This window comes from Triturus cristatus, chromosome 9, assembly GCF_964204655.1.
Source record: "Triturus cristatus chromosome 9, aTriCri1.1, whole genome shotgun sequence".
Classification (NCBI taxonomy): Eukaryota; Metazoa; Chordata; class Amphibia; order Caudata; family Salamandridae; genus Triturus; species Triturus cristatus.
The window spans coordinates 411739262-411760338 of NC_140592.1; the positions used below are offsets into that span (position 1 = coordinate 411739262).

At 46.3% G+C, this 21077-nt stretch overlaps 1 protein-coding gene across 1 annotated transcript in view; it reads right to left on the reverse strand.

The window, feature by feature from the left end:
• Window positions 1-21077, reverse strand: part of LOC146798057 (olfactomedin-4-like) — an 88171-nt gene that overhangs the window by 12437 nt on the left and 54657 nt on the right. The window contains exons 3-4 of the mRNA XM_085627903.1: window positions 20192-20398; window positions 14569-14716 (exon numbers count right to left, since the gene is read on the reverse strand). Coding sequence (XP_085484029.1) covers window positions 14569-14716; window positions 20192-20398 — 355 coding nt within the window. The remainder of the gene's footprint in view (window positions 1-14568; window positions 14717-20191; window positions 20399-21077) is intronic.

Here is a 21077-nt window from a genome sequence, read left to right on the forward strand (position 1 = left end):
ACGCATTGTCACTCTGCCACAAGTTTTTCGCCAACGAATGTATTAAGCACTCTGTAGTCAGGAAGGGGGTCCAGCAGGAAAGCATTTTGGCCCCCTTTCTTTTTATCATGTATGTTAATCACCTTGAATAGACACCCATGGTACAGGGCATAGACTTTCAAAGAGCCGAGGGCAGATTGCTCCCGGCTCTCTTATGCTGTTTTAATTTACCGCTCTGATAGAACCCTACAGCAGCTTTTAGATTTGTTTGTTGACTTCATAAGTACTTTGGATTTGCCCACTAATTTTGATAAGTCTCATGTAATGATTTCAGGACCAAATAATACTAAAAGCTTAACTTTGTTCTGTACAGCGCCACACTTAGTCTAAGGCTTGACAATTTTAGGTACTCGGGTGTTTCAATTAATTCAAAACTTAATTGGCAACCTCTACTTAAGAAGAACATTGGTAATTTGATAAGAGCCTCTGATGGTGTGAATGGATTTTGTTGCCGCCTTGGCCAAAAGCCCTTAAAAATCATGTGGAATGTCTATAAGGCCAAGTGTATCCCGCTATCAACTTTTGGCAGCAAAATCTGGGGCTATGTCAATATTCATACTTTGGGTATTGCAGAAAATACATTTCTCAGAGGGCGCTTGGGTTTGGGACAATCGATTTCCATCCATTGAAATTCTTCATGAGGAGTTCTGATTGCCGTACATCGTAGTTTACATTTGTTTGTGCCTTCTCTTGCTTTGGTGTGATGTCTGGTTAACTGATGTGTTAAATTTGAACAGATTAAGGTGCCAATTCCGATCCGGTAAAAACCTGGTACGAACCGTCGGACGGAGCCGTTTCTCCGTCCGACTCGTACCCGGTGCGAAATCCATCCGAAAATGCAAGTACGATTCGCACGGAAACATCATTTCCGTACGAATTGAACAAAACACCGACCGAACAGAATCTAAACACAATTCCGATCCTGAAAGGCGCCGACCTGACGTCGGTACGCATCCAGCCTACGTTTCACGAACCAGGAAGTACGAATCGAACCGACGTCATCCCGCACGGAAAATATTTACTGGCTGCCAAAAACTGCCGGGAAATCAGGACGACACACGCAAGGAGCAGCTGGACGCGACGAACAGACATGGACCCGAACCTACGTGCCATCCCTGCCCTCCTAGCAGTCCACCTGGCGTACAGGAACCGACGCAGACGCCGCAGAAGGTCAGCACAACAACCAGGGGCAAAGGGGGGGGCAGGGGCAGGACACACAACACCAACACATGTTACCAAATCACACATGGCCTGGACATACCTGACCATCAGGGCCTGGTCACTTCCAGGGGGTGGGGGCGAGGCCAGCAACGCAAGCGTCCGCCACAACGGAAGTGGATGGTCACGCGAACCGGTACGTACCCTACCCAGGCCGCAAGAGCGTGGGTACGGAACGTACCACGCGTCCCCCTACGTCACTCCAACAATGGCGGTACGGCCCGTACCCACGTCAGAAAGGCCTTGGTACGGCTCGTAACAGCATTGCTGGGGTCATGTAGGGGTACGCGTGGTACGACCCGTAGCCACGCCCCCAAGGCCTGTGTACGGTGCGGACCCCACGGCACCGCAACAATGGGGGGATGCACCGTACCCACCCACCAAAGGCATGGGTACGGGCCGTACCCAGGCACGCAGAGCGTGGGTAGGGGTATGTACGGACCATACCCCCACCCGTGGAAGTACGGCCCGTACCCCCACCCGTGTATGTACGCACCGAACCACCACCCCAGCAGTGTATGTACGCCCCGAACCCCCACCCGTGTATGTACGCCCCCGAACCCCCACCCGTGTATGTACGCACCGAACCCCCACCCGTGTATGTACGCCCCGAACCCCCACCCGTGTATGTACGCCCCGAAACCCCACCCGTGTATGTACGCCCCCGAACCCCCACCCGTGTATGTACGCCCCGAACCCCCACCCCAGCAGTGTATGTACGCCCCGAACCCCCACCCGTGTATGTACGCCCCCGAACCCCCACCCGTGTATGTACGCACCGAACCCCCACCCGTGTATGTATGCCCCCGAACCCAACCCGTGTATGTACGCCCGAACCCCCACCCCAGCAGTGTATGTACGCCCCAAACCCCCACCCGTGTATGTACGCCCCCGAACCCTCACCCGTGTATGTACGCACCGAACCCCCACCCGTGTATGTACGCACCGAACCCCTACCCGTGTATGTACGCCCCGAAACCCCCACCCGTGTATGTACACCCCCGAACCCCCACCCGTGTATGTACGCACCGAACCCCCACCCGTGTATGTACGCACTGAACCCCCACCCGTGTATGTACGCCCCGAACCCCCACCCGTGTATGTACACCCCCGAACCCCCACCCGTGTATGTACGCCCCGAACCCCCACCCGTGTATGTACGCACCGAACCCCCACCCGTGTATGTACGCACCGAAACTGCAATAAGAATGGTGTGTGCCTAACACCCCCAGCAGTGCCCAGAGACAGGAGGGGTGTGTGCAGAGTCCTCCCAGCAGTGCCCAGACACAGGAGGGGTGGGTGCAGAGTCCTCCCAGCAGTGCCCAGACACAGGAGGGGTGTGTGCAGAGTCCTCCCAGCAGTGCCCAGACACAGGAGGGGTGTGTGCAGAGTCCTCCCAGCAGTGCCCAGACACAGGAGGGGTGGGTGCAGAGTCCTCCCAGCAGTGCCCAGACACAGGAGGGGTGTGTGCAGAGTCCTCCCAGCAGTGCCCAGACACAGGAGGGGTGGGTGCAGAGTCCTCCCAGCAGTGCCCAGACACAGGAGGGGTGTGTGCAGCGTCCTCCCAGCAGTGCCCAGACACAGGAGGGGTGGGTGCAGAGTCCTCCCAGCAGTGCCCAGACACAGGAGGGGTGGGTGCAGAGTCCTCCCAGCAGTGCCCAGACACAGGAGGGGTGGGTGCAGAGTCCTCCCAGCAGTGCCCAGACACAGGAGGGATGGGTGCAGAGTCCTCCCAGCAGTGCCCAGACACAGGAGGGGTGTGTGCAGAGTCCTCCCAGCAGTGCCCAGACACAGGAGGGGTGGGTGCAGAGTCCTCCCAGCAGTGCCCAGACACAGGAGGGGTGGGTGCAGAGTCCTCCCAGCAGTGCCCAGACACAGGAGGGGTGGGTGCAGAGTCCTCCCAGCAGTGCCCAGACACAGGAGGGGTGGGTGCAGAGTCCTCCCAGCAGTGCCCAGACATAGGACAATATACCCCATCAACAAGTTCAGTGACCAACAAGGGTGATACCCCAGATGCAGGTGGAGCCTTCGCTGAGCCAGCATGGCTATATTGAAAGGCAACCCTCACACATCCAGGAAATGTAGACACAGCACAGCACAGCATTTGGGAGACACCCTGCAGGGAAAATGGTCTGCTCCACAGAGGATGGAACACACCTTGGGACAATGTCACCATACAGTGAGAGCAAACATGACCAAATACCATTGGCAGAGACCTTTGTGATGGCACACAGATGGCAGGGTACACCCCATGAGCAGCACACTCCAACATTTCACAGACCCCTAACACATTATCACCACCCCAACTCAGGGAGCACCAGCACCAACAGCAAGTCCAGGAAAGCATCAGTGTGCAAAACCAAAAGAAAAGGCTTTATTCAGCAGGAAAATATCTCTGAGAAAATGTCCACTATGTACAAGGGCCATGGGCCAGGCCAGCAGCAAAGTCCGGGGGGGGTACACATCGGGACGTGTGTCCCCTAGCTTGCCTGCACAGTTCACATGTCCATTTCATCCACAGAAGAGGGGGCATCAGGGGGGAGGGTGGAAACAGGCACCGCAGGGACAGGAGGGGCAAGGGTAGGTGTTGTGGGTGCAGGGAGGGATGATCCTGCCACGGGGGGGTGCCAGCGCCAAAGGTGGAGGACAGAATGGCGCTGCACACGTCGGCAAGTTCCCCCAGCGACTCCCCCGCACCCAATCGAACCACAGGCCCCAAGGAGGGGGGGGGGCAGAGGGATGGGTCGCAGCGCCACTGGGGGAGGGTGTGGACAGGGTGGGGGACTGAACTCCCCTGGCCGGGTCCCGCCTCCACCGCTTGCGGGGTGGTGTCATCCTGGGGCTGGGGGGCACACTTGCAGTGGATGATGCTGTCACCGACTGTTGGCCAGGAGAGCTAAGGGGAGTGGATTTGGAGGGAGTGGGTAGTGTGGACTGCGGACTCCCACTGTGGCTGCGTGTTGTACGTTTCCCCCCCGACCCAGTGGGTGTGCCTACATCACCCTGTGTGTGCGTGACAGGAGGTGTGCGCTTAGACTTCCCTGGTGGTGTGGTGCCTGTGTCTGTTGGGGTGCGTGCACGCTGACGTCTGGATGTGCGTGGGACAGGCACGGGAGTGGGAATTGTGGATGGGGCAGGGGTAGGGGGGGGTAGGCAGCGCTGCAGAAGATCCAGTCCTGCAGTCAGTGTGGAGTCTATGGACCTCAGCAACTGCCGTTGGTCAGACTGCGCAGCCGACATGCCCTCCATGTATGCCTCCATCTGGGTCAGCACCTGGGTGTGGGCATGGAGGACATTTAGCATCGCAGTCTGACCAACCTGCAACTGCCTCAGGATGTCCACAGACTCCGCACTCACCGCAGCAGTGGTGACAGGGGCAGGGGGTGCGGTGCCTGGCAGGAAGGAGACATGTGGGGACCGAGCACGGAGGGAAGGGCCACGAGCACGTGGGAGGCCGGTGATGGAAACTGAGGTGGCGGGGGGATGTGGAGGGCTGCCTTCAGCTGGGGGGGCAGACTCCGCCACCTCTGGGAGCTCAGCCTCGGACCCGTCTGCGTCATAGTCTGTGTTGGCAGTCAACAGGTCCTCTGCCTCACTCCCCTCGGCCTCCGTGCCACTCCATGTGCCAGACAGGACAGCACTGCTGGCACTGGTGCTCAATCCCTCCTCCTGGTCCGTGCTAGTGTCTCCTTCCGTGTCCCCCGGCGATGCTGTGGGCAAGGTGAAGAGACAGGAGATAATCAGACACCTGTACACATATGTCACATGAGTCAAATATACATAGGTCACATTGCATAGCCTGAAAAGCAACAGGAGTTACACCTACAAAACAATGTACACATGTAGGCCATGGAACACACAGTTTGTCGACCCACCATGCCACTGAGAAACAATGGAGAGCATGACACAACAGCAAATCACTTCACTTCAAATTTTACAGAGGAGCCAGCCTCTGGGGACAAATGTGCACAGCATCTGCACCACACTGCGTCGTCAAAAAGGGATGAGCAGGAATCATATCCATTTACTCTTGGCACATGCTGCAAAGGCAATACATGAAACCATGCCAAACATGACCGGGTCACTGCACCTTGAGCGTATGTCCAGTCAAACATCACACACAGGCCAAACCCAGCAAGGAGGATGGAGCTCTTGACATGTAGGCCTTGTACGCACAAACCACCCACACCTGAGACAATCTCATGGAGATGGAGAAAGTATGTACACCCCTTACTCTGGGATGAAAACACATGGCCTCCACTAAATCATGACTGTACACACACTGCCCCTCGTGCGCCTGTCCACACATCATTGACAAGCAAACATCATCAGATTGTCTTAACAACACACACAGGTAATGCCCACTGTGAGTATGCACAAGCAAAATGGGTCCCCCTGTACAGTGGACACATGTAGCTACCTGTAGGTCATAACAGTTGAGCCCAGGGTACAATGCCACCCTACCCAACCCCTGGCGAAGACACAGTGAATGTCCATATTGTTTGATGACGCACATGATACCTAGGAAGAGGTGCCCCAGGGCACAGTAGTGCCCACACTCCTCCATGGTCCAGGATGGACATGACTGCAAATTAAGCAACCGTCCCTGCACTTAGCAGGCCTCCCACTCAGGCACATCATGTCAGAGGGCACACAATTGGACATGCATGCTGGAAGGCTGTACACTTTGGAGACACACCCCTATGTCGTGATTCACAATCATTGCCAAGTGACATGGACCCCACAATGACTGAAATTGGCCATGGCACACGCAAGGTCCCCAGACCTGTGACACATCACCCCCACACATGATGCTGCTAGCATTGGGCACCAGCATAAACAGCCTGCCTAAATAACCTTGTGCAAGAGTGGCTACACACAGACCAGGGAACACATGGCAAGGAGGGGAAGGGAGGGAGTGAGAACAGCACCGGGCTACTTTGGGGAGAAGTTGACGCACTGCACAATCAAACCCTGGCAGTGTATCCATGCAACTGCGCACTTACATTGGCTGGGGACACACAACTGACACACATGTACCTACCCCCTTCCTGCTGCTGCTTCTCCTGTAGGCGCCTGTCCATATCGGGGAAGACCACCGCCAGCACACGCTTCTGGATGTGGGTCAGACGACGGCGCCCACGGTTCTTACGGCTCTCAGGTGAGTCCCCCAGCAGGAGCCGTGCAATCCTCCTCGTCCAGCACCGGATGTCCTGCCAGCGTTTCCTCACCTGAGACAGGCTCCGCCTCCGACCCTCTGTACCCCTCACGGCACTGACGGCTTCCCTCCAGATCTCGCCCTTGGCAATGGCGCCTACCTGTGAGGATGCAAAAGTGAGAATACATTAATCCACATGAGCAAAGACACAGAGACACACATATAGTACAATCCTCATTATGAACAGGCCATGGTATGCATGCAACTCATTGCACCTTTGTCATAGGGACATTATCCACTGTGGAAGGCCAAATGCACTACGTGTCATTGAAAGTACACGGGTGGCATGAGGGGCACCACACACTCACTGACCAGGGATCACACTGTGCCTCACAGGCTACACCAGGATTATGTACAGCACCTCACAGCAGTCACCTGCCCCAGCACACTGATGCTACCTCAGCAGAGTACACAGACACACACAGGTACAGGACAATCACATGGCATTGCCAACTGTGGGTACACACCTCACTCTGCCCATGTGCCAGTAGACGGGGGGGTGTCACAGGTGTGGGGCTGGCTCAGCACGGCATGCACACAGCACTGCTCCCTGCTCACATCGGATGGCCAGGCTATATCCATCCCTCATGCTGCTTGTGTGCAACACTCCCCATATGCACTCACCCACATGACAGGGGACTTACACACACACCAATGTGCAGGGGACGAACACGGCCTTTGGACACTCACAGCACAGGTACAAACACACATCCATGGGTACTGTCACCTGTCACACTGGGGGGAACACAGGATCACATCTGGACTGTGGAAACAACATCCCCAGGAGGAGTATGCAGGCAGAATGTGGCATGCACCATGCTTTCATTGTCACAGTAGGCACTATGCAAGTGAGGAGTGCACACAGGATACACAGCATGCTCTGCATGGGTGACATGAGGCCTTCCACACCCTGGGACCCACTCTAAACAACAGTGCATGTCTGTCACACATGGACACAATGCCAGAATTCACTGTCACACAAAAGGGGCACAGTCTAAGCTAGTGGAGTCTGCACTCACCTGAACCCCTGGTCGACCATACAGGCTCTGGAACTGTGGGAGGATCACATCTATCAGGGCAAGGTTCTCCTCCTGGGTGAATGGCTGTGACCTCTCCACAGTCCTGGACATGGTGCCAGAGGAATCACTATCAGCAGCAGTGGTCATGGATGAATGGATGTGCAGGCAAGTGCTCTCTAATGGGACCTGGCTGCCTTATATATGCCTGGCTGGCCTGTTCACGTACAGGAGTACAGATTGATTGGTCAGTCACATTTGCATCCTACGTTTCATCCAATCCCTTCAAACCTACCCCAGTGTGTGGCTTTGCATGGTTTCAGTTTTGATGATGATGTCAAGTCAACATCCACTTTGCAACAATGTAGATTCTTTCAAACTGACTTCTGCTGGGCACCTGGTGCTCAAATTCACAATTCTAACTCAGTCTCCATGGCAACCATCATGCATTTAGGCCCTTATACTTGTCCCTCATGTGTCCCCTATGTGATTTCATACATTTACACACAGGTACGGTGCGTTCCACGCCCTAGGGCACCCCACAAGCAGTGATACGGACCGTACACGCGCTTGTACGGTCCGGATCACAATATGGGCGCTGGCGTATGCGTACGCCACAGTAGTACGGACTGTACACGCGCTTGTACGGTCCGGATCACAATATGGGCGCTGGCGTATGCGTACGCCACAGTAGTACGGACTGTACACGCGCTTGTACGGTCCGGATCACAATATGGGCGCTGGCGTATGCGTACGCCACAGTAGTACGGACTGTACACGCGCTTGTACGGTCCGGATCACAATATGGGCGCTGGCGTATGCGTACGCCACAGTAGTACGGACCATACATGCGAGTCTCGTTGCTGCAGCCGACCTGAGGAAAGAGTCTCTCCTTTGCTAGAGGATATTATTGGCTGGCGAAAGAGGTGGGGAAGGTGTAGGGGTGGGGTGGGGGGTTAGTGAGAGCAAAAACAGAGCAGGTGGCATTGAGGAATGTGAACTTTGGAAATCATAACATTTTACGGCAGCCCTTCAAGCCCCCAGGGTGATCAGAGTGAGAGCAGGGCTGAGAGATCTCTGTTAGAAGACATCAAGAGCTCTCACGTGGTAGGTCTCCGAGTGACGCACAAGCCTGTTATCCAGCTGCACAAGACAACAGCAGTGTTTTATAAAACAGAGGCTGCAGGGCGCAATTAAAGCAAGCTATCTTTGCACACATCTTTGTTTGGATACCTGTGCTGCAGTCTCTGCAAACAGTTGGGCTCACCCTTAATGGATTGGGCTGGTCCACATGCGCTGATGTCATTAAATGCACCCTATCTTCTGTTGTTTCCACAATCACAACCAAAACACATGCTAGTAAGCCATACAAAAGGGGCGCTCTCACCTCCTGAACACAATGCAAAGGAGGAAGAGTCCGGAAAGCTAAAGATTGCTCTGCCAGACTTGGAGTCAGACAGGAGAAGAACTAAAGTAAGGACAGACGGGGGACTCAGAGGGGAGTAGACAGAAAGAGCGGCAAAGACAGAGGAGGCAAGCAGCGATGAGGAGAAGGGGTGGGGGATGGGTCAAGCATCCAAGCATGAGTGGTTTGGGGGATAGAACAGGCGCTCTCAGAGAATAGCATCTGACATTTGATCATTGATTGGCTTATCAGCAAAGGAGAAAGTAGTTCCTAAAACGCATGCTAAAATGGAATGATATAGTACTTGGTCCCTGCTTTTTGGGGAGGGATGAACACAGGAAGAGGCATGAGAAATACATGCCATGGACAAATGGGGAGAAAGAATAGGAGAGGGAAGATAGAGCCAGCAAATGGGAAGCTGATGGACGGGCTAAAACCCACAAAGTATATACAACATGTCTCAAAGAGACAGTGCAAGTGCTGTCTAGCCGAGACCTAAAAAAGTAACCCGTCTCCATGTAGTGATTGTTTTCTTTTTCTTTATTTTATCTTCTTAAAAGTGCTTCATGATTAAACTGGTGGTATGCATAAGCAATTTCTAACTGTGGTGTGCACAGCCAATAGTCACATAGCATTTTCAAGAAAGAAAGCAAGGAGACTTTTGAGACGGGACCGTTTATGTTTATTGTGGCCTATTAGTTGAAAATGGTGGTCCTTTAGCAATTTTGTGCTTAATTAGCGATTCGCAAAATCGCTAATAGCTGGAAGGCCTGATAAGGCTGCTGAGCACCATGCACACACCTTTGCACCATAGTGCAAGGCTTTGTACATGAGTCTAGGATAGGTTTTGTACTGGAAGGATGCCCTTCCAGAGCAGAAAAATATGCCTAGACAAACTTTAAAAATATTCCCCCTTCGGATGTTTGCGGTATAGTACACATGCAAAGTGAAAAAAGTTAGGAGAAATAAAAGCATTCTCCTTTCATTGCCTGCTTCATAGTGGTGTTATTCTTAGCGCAAAACCCTGTGTACTATTGTTAGCAGATACGGTTTTGAGTCAAAAACCATGGGTCACCCATGTACACCCATGGAACACCTCCTTGATGCAGAGTAAGGCAAAGATGCACTTTTCTGCTTGTGTTACTTTAAGGCAACTTTCCATTGGAAAACAAGTTTTTCGCAGGAAAGTAAATAAAATAAAATTGTTCACATTTGCGTCACTTTTTTGCGGAAAACCCAGCTCAAAATTATGAAAATCGGGGACTACGTTTTTATTTTGTTCCTTTAATTTTTCTTGAAGTTGACATGTTCTGAGGTGGTATAAATTTCTCCTGGGAGAAAGTTCCAAAGCTTTGCAACAGGCAGTAGGGAGTATGTCCATGTCAGTACGGCGGATATTGAAATGTGAACAAGTAAAGGTAAAGAGGCTCAGTACCTATCAAACATTTATGACATATGCAGAGTGCTTTAAAGATTGATTGCTTTGTCACAAGTAGCTAATGTAGGTGGGACCAGATAATTGACTGAAGAGCTACAAGGGAGCCCTTGTCTAAGTCGGGCAGCCACAATCTGCACCAATTGAAGCCGATGAATGATACAGTTTGGAAGTATAGCAGTCTTCTGTTGTGGAATAACTGATATCGTTTCTAAAGTCAGAAGTTCATCAGCCAGTACAGTGGTCTAATGCTTGCAGCCAAATGCAACTACATCCTCAGGAAACCCCAAAAGCTTTTTCGTGAAGCGCTACAGACCACAGGCAACCATACCTTCATTGGCTTGAATGATGGAGGAAAACTTTCCACCCCAATAGGGGATAGTTAGGGAACTGTTAATCCAATGTCACTGGATACCCTAGAGCCCATTTTTGTTATTGAGCAACCATGCCTGGATGTTCTGTAAGCAGAATTCATGGACTCAGCAGGTGGAAAGATAGCCCAAAATCATTACACACCTGATGGGTATGGGGTCCACCCTAGCTTGCATGCAATAAGACTCTATCATTTATTGATTCAGAGGATATTACTGCTAAATCTGATGAGAAAGAGTGGGACATACTAATTTATGCAAGAGTAGCTGTCCTCTGCCTAGACCTGTGGATTTGGTAAAACTGGAGCCCGCCAATTTTTAGCAAGGTTCCCTCTACTTTAAATAATGCCAAAGGGCTGTTAATCGGAGACCGAATTCATTGCCCTGGTATTTCAAAGAATTTGCAGTGCTCAAAACCAAAAAATATGATGGCCAGTAGCATAGCAGATTCAATATGTTAAAGAGAAACCTTCATAAAAATGAGTTTATAATCTCTTTTTAAGGTAGACACAACAAATGCACTTCACCCAAAGGATTTATTCTGCTCCCTGTGTTTGAAAGGAAAATATTACTTGAGATCTTTGATCCAAATGCCACAAGGTCAATTATTATTTCCTGCGAAGTCCTAATCTGTTCTCATTCCTCATCTCTAAAGTAGAGAATATCTGCAAAACATGTTTTTGAGAAACCCTTCAAACATTTCTCCATCTCTAACCATTTCTTTAAGATTTATCTGGAGGAGACAATCAAGTCAATCTTCTCTCTCAAATCAAATTTATTTTCCTATGGTTCTCTGCTGGGTGCACCTACTCAGACAACTTGATGGATGGCCAACCCAGTGTGCAATAACATCACAGCCTCTTTAGACAGTGGTGTAGTGCCCAATCTGCTCAAAAAGGCAGCAATGCTGTGCTTACTGAAAAAGCTGGATGTGGGCCTAGTAGACCCTTATATTGTCCCAGCTAACTTGCCAGCTATAGCTAAGAGTCATGAAAATCATGGGACCCTTCAATAACATTAATTGTAGAGAGAAAGGATGTCCAATTCAGCGTCTGACCAGTTTGGAGTACTGACTCTGCTGCTGTGGCCATGATGGATTATCTCCCAGTGGCAACTAAGGTTAAAAGCACCAGTATCATGACTGTGTTACACCCGTCAATGGCAAATTACCCTGCTGACCATGGCCTGTTGATATTAAGATGAGACAGAGGAACATTGGAAATGGTGTGGTTGTGGTTTGAATCTTTTTTTATCAGATCAGAGGCAATGTGTCTACCTGCTGCCTTAGAGTCTTGCACTTCACCAACCCGTGGTGTGTCTATCAGGGCTCTGTAATCAAACAATACTAATTTAATGTCTATCTGACCTCTTTGACCACCCACATATGGCACATTTGATTTTATTTCATACCTGCCTGCTGAAACCCAGTAGGCTTCTGATGAAAGAGTACTGATCCATCAGCAGCCTCTCCGCACATGCTCTTACTGGGTGAAACTGAACTCAGGGACCGACATTTTAGAATCCATGGGAAGGCAGAAGTTGTAATTAATGGCCCATGGAGATGGGTCCCTGCTCATTGTCAGCTGAGATGGTGAAGATCTTCAGAGTAATAATTGATGTTGATCTCCATTTAAAACAGTAAGTTCCAGCTGTCATCTTGCACGCTCTTATCACATAAAGATAATCTTAACATTCATACTATCTATATCTGACTATGAAAAGATGGCACTCAGCTGGTTCTGACTCTAATTTGATGAACCTGACTTCTGAAATTCCCTTTACCACGAACTTGCTAAAAGGTGATTTTTCTGATTTGAAACCATTCAGAACACACAGCCAGAGTGGTTGTGAGGGCACCTAATGTTTGTGGGCACCCCCTATCTTAAAACGACTGGACTAACCTCTCATCAGAAATACAATCTGATTCAACGTCCTCTGTACCACTCATAAAAACTTGTTTGCTACATTTTCCAAAGACTCTGCAGAAATGGTTAATTTTGTAGATCAACAAGAGGAACCTTTGATCAGCTCAGATCATTTTCTGATATTCCCTCTTTTTGAGTCAGTGAGAACTAGAGGCAAAAGTGCTTTTGTTTTGGCTGCCAGGCTATAGAACTCTCTTACTTTGTCACTAAGAGAAATATTCCAATTTGTTGTCTTTTAGAAGGAGGCTTAAAACCTAGCTCAACTTTAATATCTTCTGTTTCATTACTTCGTCAGGAACGTTATGTTTTTGTTATCCTTTCTACTGAATATCTCGAAACTCTGTTGGGTGCGTTATCATGATTGAGCTTAAAATAACACAACAAGCATACTTATATCTGCTCCTCCGTTGAGAAATTTGAATGCTTTTCCAGTTTATAAAAGCACTTTCACCTGCCAAGGGGTATGTGAATAAACCGAAAACAGTTGAGATAGTGAGTGCTGACTTGCTTGCAGGTAGGACCTCCCTGGAACAATCACATTCCTAAATTAAGAATTTGGAAGTTTCACCATACTTACAGATTTCTGCATTTGCAAATCCCATCAGGAGCTGAAAGTTCCACTAATATTGATTCAGTGACTCAAGATTGGGATTTTGCTCTCACAGATGCATTTATTTGACCTAAATTGAATCCTGTGGTCGGATGTATCAAGCAGCTTACTGGTTGCAAATAGGCCGAATCTCAGAATCAGGCTGTTTGCTACCGAAAACATGCATTTTTGGTATCTATTGTTTCCAAATTGCGACTTGGTAACATATTATTGAGTCACAGTTTAGAATTGAGAAGACATGCCAATTTGGGATTAGGAAGGGATGTGTTTTGGGTGTCCCTTCCTAATACCAAATCACAGTGGCATGTAAGAATGTTTAACGACCGAAATGCGGTCGCTAAACATTTGCATTTTTCTACCTACTTCAAGTAGGTGGTAACCAATTCGCAAATGGGAAGGGACTCCTTCCCCTTTTTGAATGTTCATAAAAACGTTTTTTTAAGAGCAGGCATTGGTCCCATTGGCCACTGCCTACTCTTAAAAAATGACAAGAAAGCATTTCATTTTTTTCAGTTTTTAAATGAAACCCATTTTTCTTTACGGAAAAGGGGTTACATTAAAACATTTTTTACTTTATTTAAAACAAGCATTGGCATAGCCAATAGGTCTCGCCTTTGGGACCTTATAAGTGTTTAGCCATGCAACAGTTGCATAACTAAATATTTATAAGGTCCCAAAAGCGAGACCTATTGGCTATGCCAAGCGGCCGTGTGGCCGCGAAAGTGATCGCGATCAAACAGCAAAGTGAAAGTCACCGCGGTAAAAGCGGCCCGCGCGCCCGCGCACATGCACTGTAGCTCTAGGCTGGCCTGGTAGCACTTTTTGGAGCCCACTCAATAAGTCTCGCCAGACCAGCGCATGCGCTGGGTCAGGCGAGACCTAAACAGTCACAGACATGGTGGTCTGCTGACCCCAGCAGGCGACAATCCCTGTGAATTTAGCGATTCCAAAAGGGTCGCAAATTGCAACCTACCTCATTAATATTCATGAGATAGATGGGTTGCGACCCACTAGGAATCACTAAATGAAACTCAATGAATTTCATACATTAGGAATAGCGATTACATAATTGCGATTCCCAGAAAATTGTAATTAAGTAATCGCTATTCCTAATATTGATACATCTGACCCTAAGTTAGTAAAGTACTTGGTGAATCGGTTTTTAGTCTTTTGATCAATTTAAGGTAAAGTTCTACCTTTCAATTCTCTTTTCATATCTTTTCAGCACAAGATCCAATAATCTCAACGCTTTCCTATTTTTGCAAATGTAATGGAATACAACAAATATTATAGATAAAAAGTCACTGTTAGTCAGGAAAACCAATACTGACCGTAGCTTGGCGGTGGGATGGGCTTTGTCTGGTTCTTCTCACAGTCTTCCAAACGTTTCCGAAGGGACGCAATCTCCCGCCGCACAGCCATAACATTATTTTTGTCATAAGCTTCTAGCTGATTGACAAGAAGTGAAATGTTGCGAATCTGTCAAGGCCCCAAAGAAAGAGAAAGATTAAAGAAAATTATAAGGAGAAAGTAATAAAGCTTGAAATAGCAACCAGTGGAACAAAGTTCATGTAGATGGTTTATTTAAGATCTAGTAATAAACTCTACAGACACAGCTGTATCTTAGAAAAAACAGATTTGAGCACTGTCACAGGAGTGATACACTCTACTTCTGCCAATCGTTCCTTCCACCATTCAGAATGTAATTTAGCCCTCAAGTCATTATAGCTCACCGAAAGTGCTTTTGCTAACATGATGAGAGCACTTTTGGTGATAATTGACTTTTCCAGCTGGCGCGCCATACCTTGGTGTGTGACACCCATGTGGCATTTCATTACATTTTCCAAAGGCAAACACCCAAAAGATGGGTTTTGTATTGGTAAATATAAAATTATTTCCCCTGATGTGCTGGAAATTTCACCTAGCTCATGGGAGACATTGATAATTATTACCTGCACAACAGTCCTGGACACGAAAAAACACTTCTGTCATGGAATGAGTAGGTCATATAGTGGGCCTTCCAACACCCTGTCAGTTGGTGGACCAGCGCTAGAGGGAGTTTTTAATGGAAAATCTGTCTGTCTCTTAGTACTTGGAAGCTGGTGGAATCGAGAGCTGGGAGGACAGGCCACACACCTCAGGGGTACATTTGTCCTGTAATCTGCGAAATGTCTTTTTTTTTTTTCTCTTACATGTTACATGTTGTGGATATTGCATTTATGTCATTACTCCCTTGCATATTGGAAAGCGCTCTGATATCCCTCGGGATCTTGTACGCGCTATATAAAACTTTATAAATAAATAAATAGATAAATAAATAACACCAATTTCAGGCAGATGCCCAATTTCCTCCTCAGCTGTAAATAACCACATAACACTATAAACCAGATGTGACCTATGAAGCAGGTCCCATTAGGCTATGACACATCAGGATCATTTGCAAAAGGGGCATAGAACTGTCACCTTCGTCACTGAATAGGCCATCTTTAGAATGTTATTTATATAACTTCTATTTTAAAATTCAATAAATAATTCTAGTTTTGATGGTACAGACTGCAAATTTGCTCAAAATAGGAAAGATGCTGTAGAACCACAATAAGTTAGATCTTACAATCTTTAGAACAATACAGGCAACTTTTTACATTGCTCTGCCAACAGGGAAAAAATGTCAGAACATTTTTGTGATGTGATGGTAAGAGGAGGCTCCTTGCTAAACACATATCCACAATGGTTCTCAGGGCTCTTGTGCCCGTGGTGACTCACTGTCAGGATCTAAAGCACAAAAATATCCTCCAGAGTTGATGACTAGCCAATTAATCAAAGACAAAGCATTCCATGCTTCTCTCAACTTTCCGCTGCACTGGCTTCTAATACATTTCCTGAGCTGATGATAGCGGTGGAGAGTTCTGGCTGCTAAACTTTCTAATACACACTATCGTCCACACTATTTGGCCACCTTGATTAAATTTAATGAGCACCATGATTAAATGTAATGGGCATTAACACAGAGTGGGTTCAGAAACAAAAATTTAGAATGGATACACAGGTAAAGCAAGGTACCCCATACATTTTCAAGTTATAGCTTTACAGCTTTATTCGGGAACATAAAGTGATAATAACAACACAAACCAATAAAAACACAAAAAGCACTATAAATACAACTATAAACATTCTTAAAAAGAATGACTTAATGGAATAAAATCCTAATATTACCAATTAGATCTCAAACAATCACACTTTGTAAAACCTGTCCATACAATAAATAGTCACAGGTCAGGGATACATTTGTAAATCTAAAAGGCAGATCAACAATTCGTAAAATTAATTTATTTTACATATCTGGACCTTTGTAACTTAAATAAGTTACAAAAAAACACAAATTGTATCATGGTCTGATCAACTTGAGTTCATAAACTTTGAAAACGAAATCAAGATAATACTTGATTGAGACTGAGATCCAGAGTGTTCCAAAGATTTACGTAGCAGTCAATTAGATTCTTTAGACTATTAGTTGTTCTGCCAGCAGAATAGCATAGGTCACACACAGAAGCACTTGAATCGTTTTATGATTCAAAAGGGGCACATCTTGGCCAGCATTTCTAAGCTCGGCCACCAGCCCATTTGTGTAAAGTGCAAGCAGTCACCATTTGGGTCATATCTTACTCTTGCTGTCAATTCGTTCTGCAACTTTGCTCAGAAAATCAACAATGGGTACATCCACACCCATAAATTAAAAAATAGACCATTATATAAGCCTGTTCTACTTGCTGAATGCTGAAGTTAGATCCATAAAGACATAGATGTAAAGACAAGATGTAATGAACCATCTTAAACATAAGTACACTTGCATGACTATAAATGAAGATTTAAGCCTTGTTCAACGCTGTCTACCCCTGGATGAAAATTGTCTTGCCAGTCCACGAACACCTTATTTTCAAAAGTCTAAACCCTTATCCTGACCATAGTTATCCTTTCCACAACTTTAACTGTTGACTCTATCAGCGAGATAGGCGGTAGCACTTGGGGCCACTTCTGTCAACTCTTTAAAAAAAATTAGAACAATAGTAGTAGTGGACAAGAAGGGAGGAATGTTAGTATGACAAATCAAATTAAATACATTAGTTAGGAGCTGAACCCAAAGATCAATGTTTGATTTGAACAGATCAAGAGGGATTCCATCTGGTCATGGAGCATCATTGCATGGTATAGAGTTCACAGCCATCATTTCTTCTTCATTGCTAACAATTAACACAGAACTACCCAATATATTCGCAAAATCGTTTGATAATGGAGAAACCGACCAACCACAGGGATAGAAAGAGGGCTGCATCTGGATCAAGAGAGATACCGTAAATTGAATTAAAATGGTTCGCCCCCCATCAGCTCCTGACACTCGAGAAAAAAAGTAATGTACTTGTGATGACTCATCTACAACAACAGGTTGTTGTTTATAAAAAAGGCACCCGGTTTCTTAAAAGTATATCTGTCACTGCTTTCCCTCGTTGCCAAAAGTATGTTTACTGTTGTATCCAGTGGTTGTGGTTTGGATATCTGAATATACTACAAATATTATGCACAATAATATATTCCTTTTGTGAATATCCATGAAAGGTTCTAGATAGTGCTTGGGCAGCGTGGTCTATTGTAATTCAGAATTTTTAATATTTAAAAATATCCTTTGATATACATTACAGTTTTCTTTCTCTTTAGGGAATCCTGGACTGAACATATGGGTCACATGGAAAACAGCTGGTAATCAAGAGATAAAGGGCTGCTTTTAGGACAGAATTTAGTGAGAAATCCATTTGTTGCTCTTCAGAAAAGCAAGTAATATCTGTGACTTTTAAACCAATACATGGTCTATGTCAAAAAATATCGACAACAGACACACTGCTCCACCAAAATATCGTGGCCAAAAAATGGAGACCAACATTTTGAGAAGGTAAGTGCATATAGATAAGTATTCTACCTACGCTATACTTAACTCCTCATCTACATAACTTGAATATATATTTATTTTTATATATATATATATCTATATATCTATATATCTATATATATATATATATATATATATATATATATATATATATATATGATTTGCATATGGGCAGGTCTAACTGGGGTGGCATGGTGAGCAAAAGAATGATGGATTTAACCCAGGTCTCTTGACTGGGGGTGAATGTTTTGATTTGTTATGCATTCCGTCCATCAATTGTGTGTCTTTTGCTTCCAAGCCCTAAGTGTGCAGGGTATGCCCAGACATGGGTCCAGGGCTCACTGTGTCACTGGAATCAAGCTATCCTGGCAGATGAGGGGTGAAACCCCGAACCCAGTCGTAGGATGCTTGTTTCCGATCCAGGGAGGAGCTGGCTTGGCAGTTCGGGCTGGACGGTTCACATGAGGCAGAGGGCCAAGAGTGATTTGCATATGGCCAGGTCTAAACTGGGGTGGCATGGTGAGTAAAAGCATGATGGATTTAACCCAGATCTCTTGACTGGGGGTGAATGTTTTGATTTGTTCTACATTCTGTCCATCAATCGTGTGTCTTTTGCTTCCTCGCCCTAAGTGCGCCAAGTATGCTCAGACGTGGGTCTCGGGCTCAATGTGCTACTGGAATCAAGCTATCCTGGCTGATGAGGGGTGCAACCCCGAAACCCGTCCTAGGTTGCTAGTTTCCGATCCAGGGAGGATCTGGCTAGGCACTTCAGGCTGGACTGTTCCCATAAGGCGCAGGGTCAAGACTGATTTGCATAAGGCCAAGTCTAAACTGGGGTGGCATGGTTAGCAAAAGAATGATGGATTTAACCCAGATCTCTTGACTAGGGGGTGAATGTTTTGTATTTGTTCTGCATTCTGTCCATCAATTGTGTGTCTTTTGCTTCCTTGAGTTAAGTAAAGTAAACCCATATAAACTCACCTTCACAGTATTTTGGTCGTCAATGCTTTTTCCACTATATTATGGTATTATTATTTGGTGAGAATACGCAATACATATGGATAATTGGAGTGTAAAATGAATCATTTGGTACCATTTGCTACAAAAATGCTGTGAGAATCCACTAAACTTTCTACAAGAGTGTCGGACACATTCACAGCATGATACTTCTTTACATACATACTACACAGAAGCCAGTGTGAAGGAGGGCAGTATAAATCAACTTGGTGTTGTCTGTCACAATGCATGGATCCATTGTCACATTCACTGCACATGATGACTAGCACAGCATAAACTGGTCTAAATGCTAGTTACTGAAAATACACACCAAGGACAATTATTGTTTTCTTTTCTTCCTTTCTATTTCTTAAATTTTACTTCATGTGAAACCTTTTTGAATTTCACCATGGGTTTAAATCCTTGTCTCAAAGCCGAAGAAAATGAAACTCAGCTCACATTCTGTAAGAAGAGACATCTTGCATAAATAAATATAGCACAGTATCTATGGCCAGGTGTTAGGTGCTATATTTCTTGCACCTATTACATGTTATGGGCATACCATGCAGATTTTGGTGCTTAATGTAAAAAAATCTGCATGTCCCAATATTTTGCAGGCTTTCTTCCTCCCCTTAAATACTGATAGGTTTGTCCACCTGAAATTTAACATGAAATGCAGTTCTATCACACCCACTATGTACCCATGTGATAAAGAGTGCACAACTCAGAATTCCGATAAGTGAGATGACAGGAGTTACTGCACATATCGGAAATTATCCGGCCACTCATAAGGGATGTAAGAATCATATGTGCAGCTTTCGCGTGCAGTCACAATAAAGCAGGTTAGAGAAAATACTCAACATTGTCTTTTTTTTACTTGCTCTTGAGTAGGTCAATAACTACTCAGAAACTATTGATGCCAGCAAGCAAGCAAGGAGTTCAGAGGGAACTCTACCAATCGATCCATGACTGGAGCACTGTAGCACTGTTTTTTATAATCAGATACAAACTGGTCTTACCTCCTGATATAGGATATGTACAATGACATTGGTTCCATCCATAGACATATTCAGTTGCAAAATAAGAGTCTCCATCTCTTTGACTTCCAGTTTCAGCAGCTCAAAGTCCAGCTCAGTGTATGAGGATCCTTCCATCGCCTCCAAACGAACTGTCAGATTTGTAATCTTCTGTATGTAGATGTTCAGGGTTTGTTGATAGCTTTGGATCTGTAGATGGGAATTAACAGTATCTGATTATCATGAATGCAAGATGTTTCTGAAAGGGGCCATCCTGCAAATGATGTCATAGTATGTCTCAAACCTAAGCAGACATAATCAAACAAAGAAATCTCCTGAAATGTCTGTTGTTGTTCATTGTTAGCAATGCTGTTTTTCTATACACTGCATAGTGCTTTACGAGCCAACACTGAGTCCAATAATAATGCCATATGCTCATATGCCAGACAAAAAGTTTGTTATTACTGATCAATGAAGCCTGAATATGTTGTTGAATTAGCAAGCCTGAGTACCAGGGATAAAGTAGGGTGGCTGTTTTCATCACCTGAAAAGCACAGGATAAGGGGAAGGACAAAAGTTCATAGTGTACCATATTGAGTGGATCTGGTTCCATGGGAACAGAAAACGGAAGTGGGTGAGAAAGAGATACTCTGAACTGCCAGAAACATTACTGCATCATTCTTAAAAATTGGGTCTTTAGTTGGCAGAGGTATGCACCTTATTCAAGTACGGACCACCATTCTAGTTAGAGTAAGCTAGATACACACTAAAAGGTAACATATGCTCAGCTTGACACAGAGCAGTCAGTCTTATCTAACAAGGCAATGTGTAAAGTATTTGTGCAACACACACACAGTAACACAATGAAAACCCCACAAAATAATTCCAC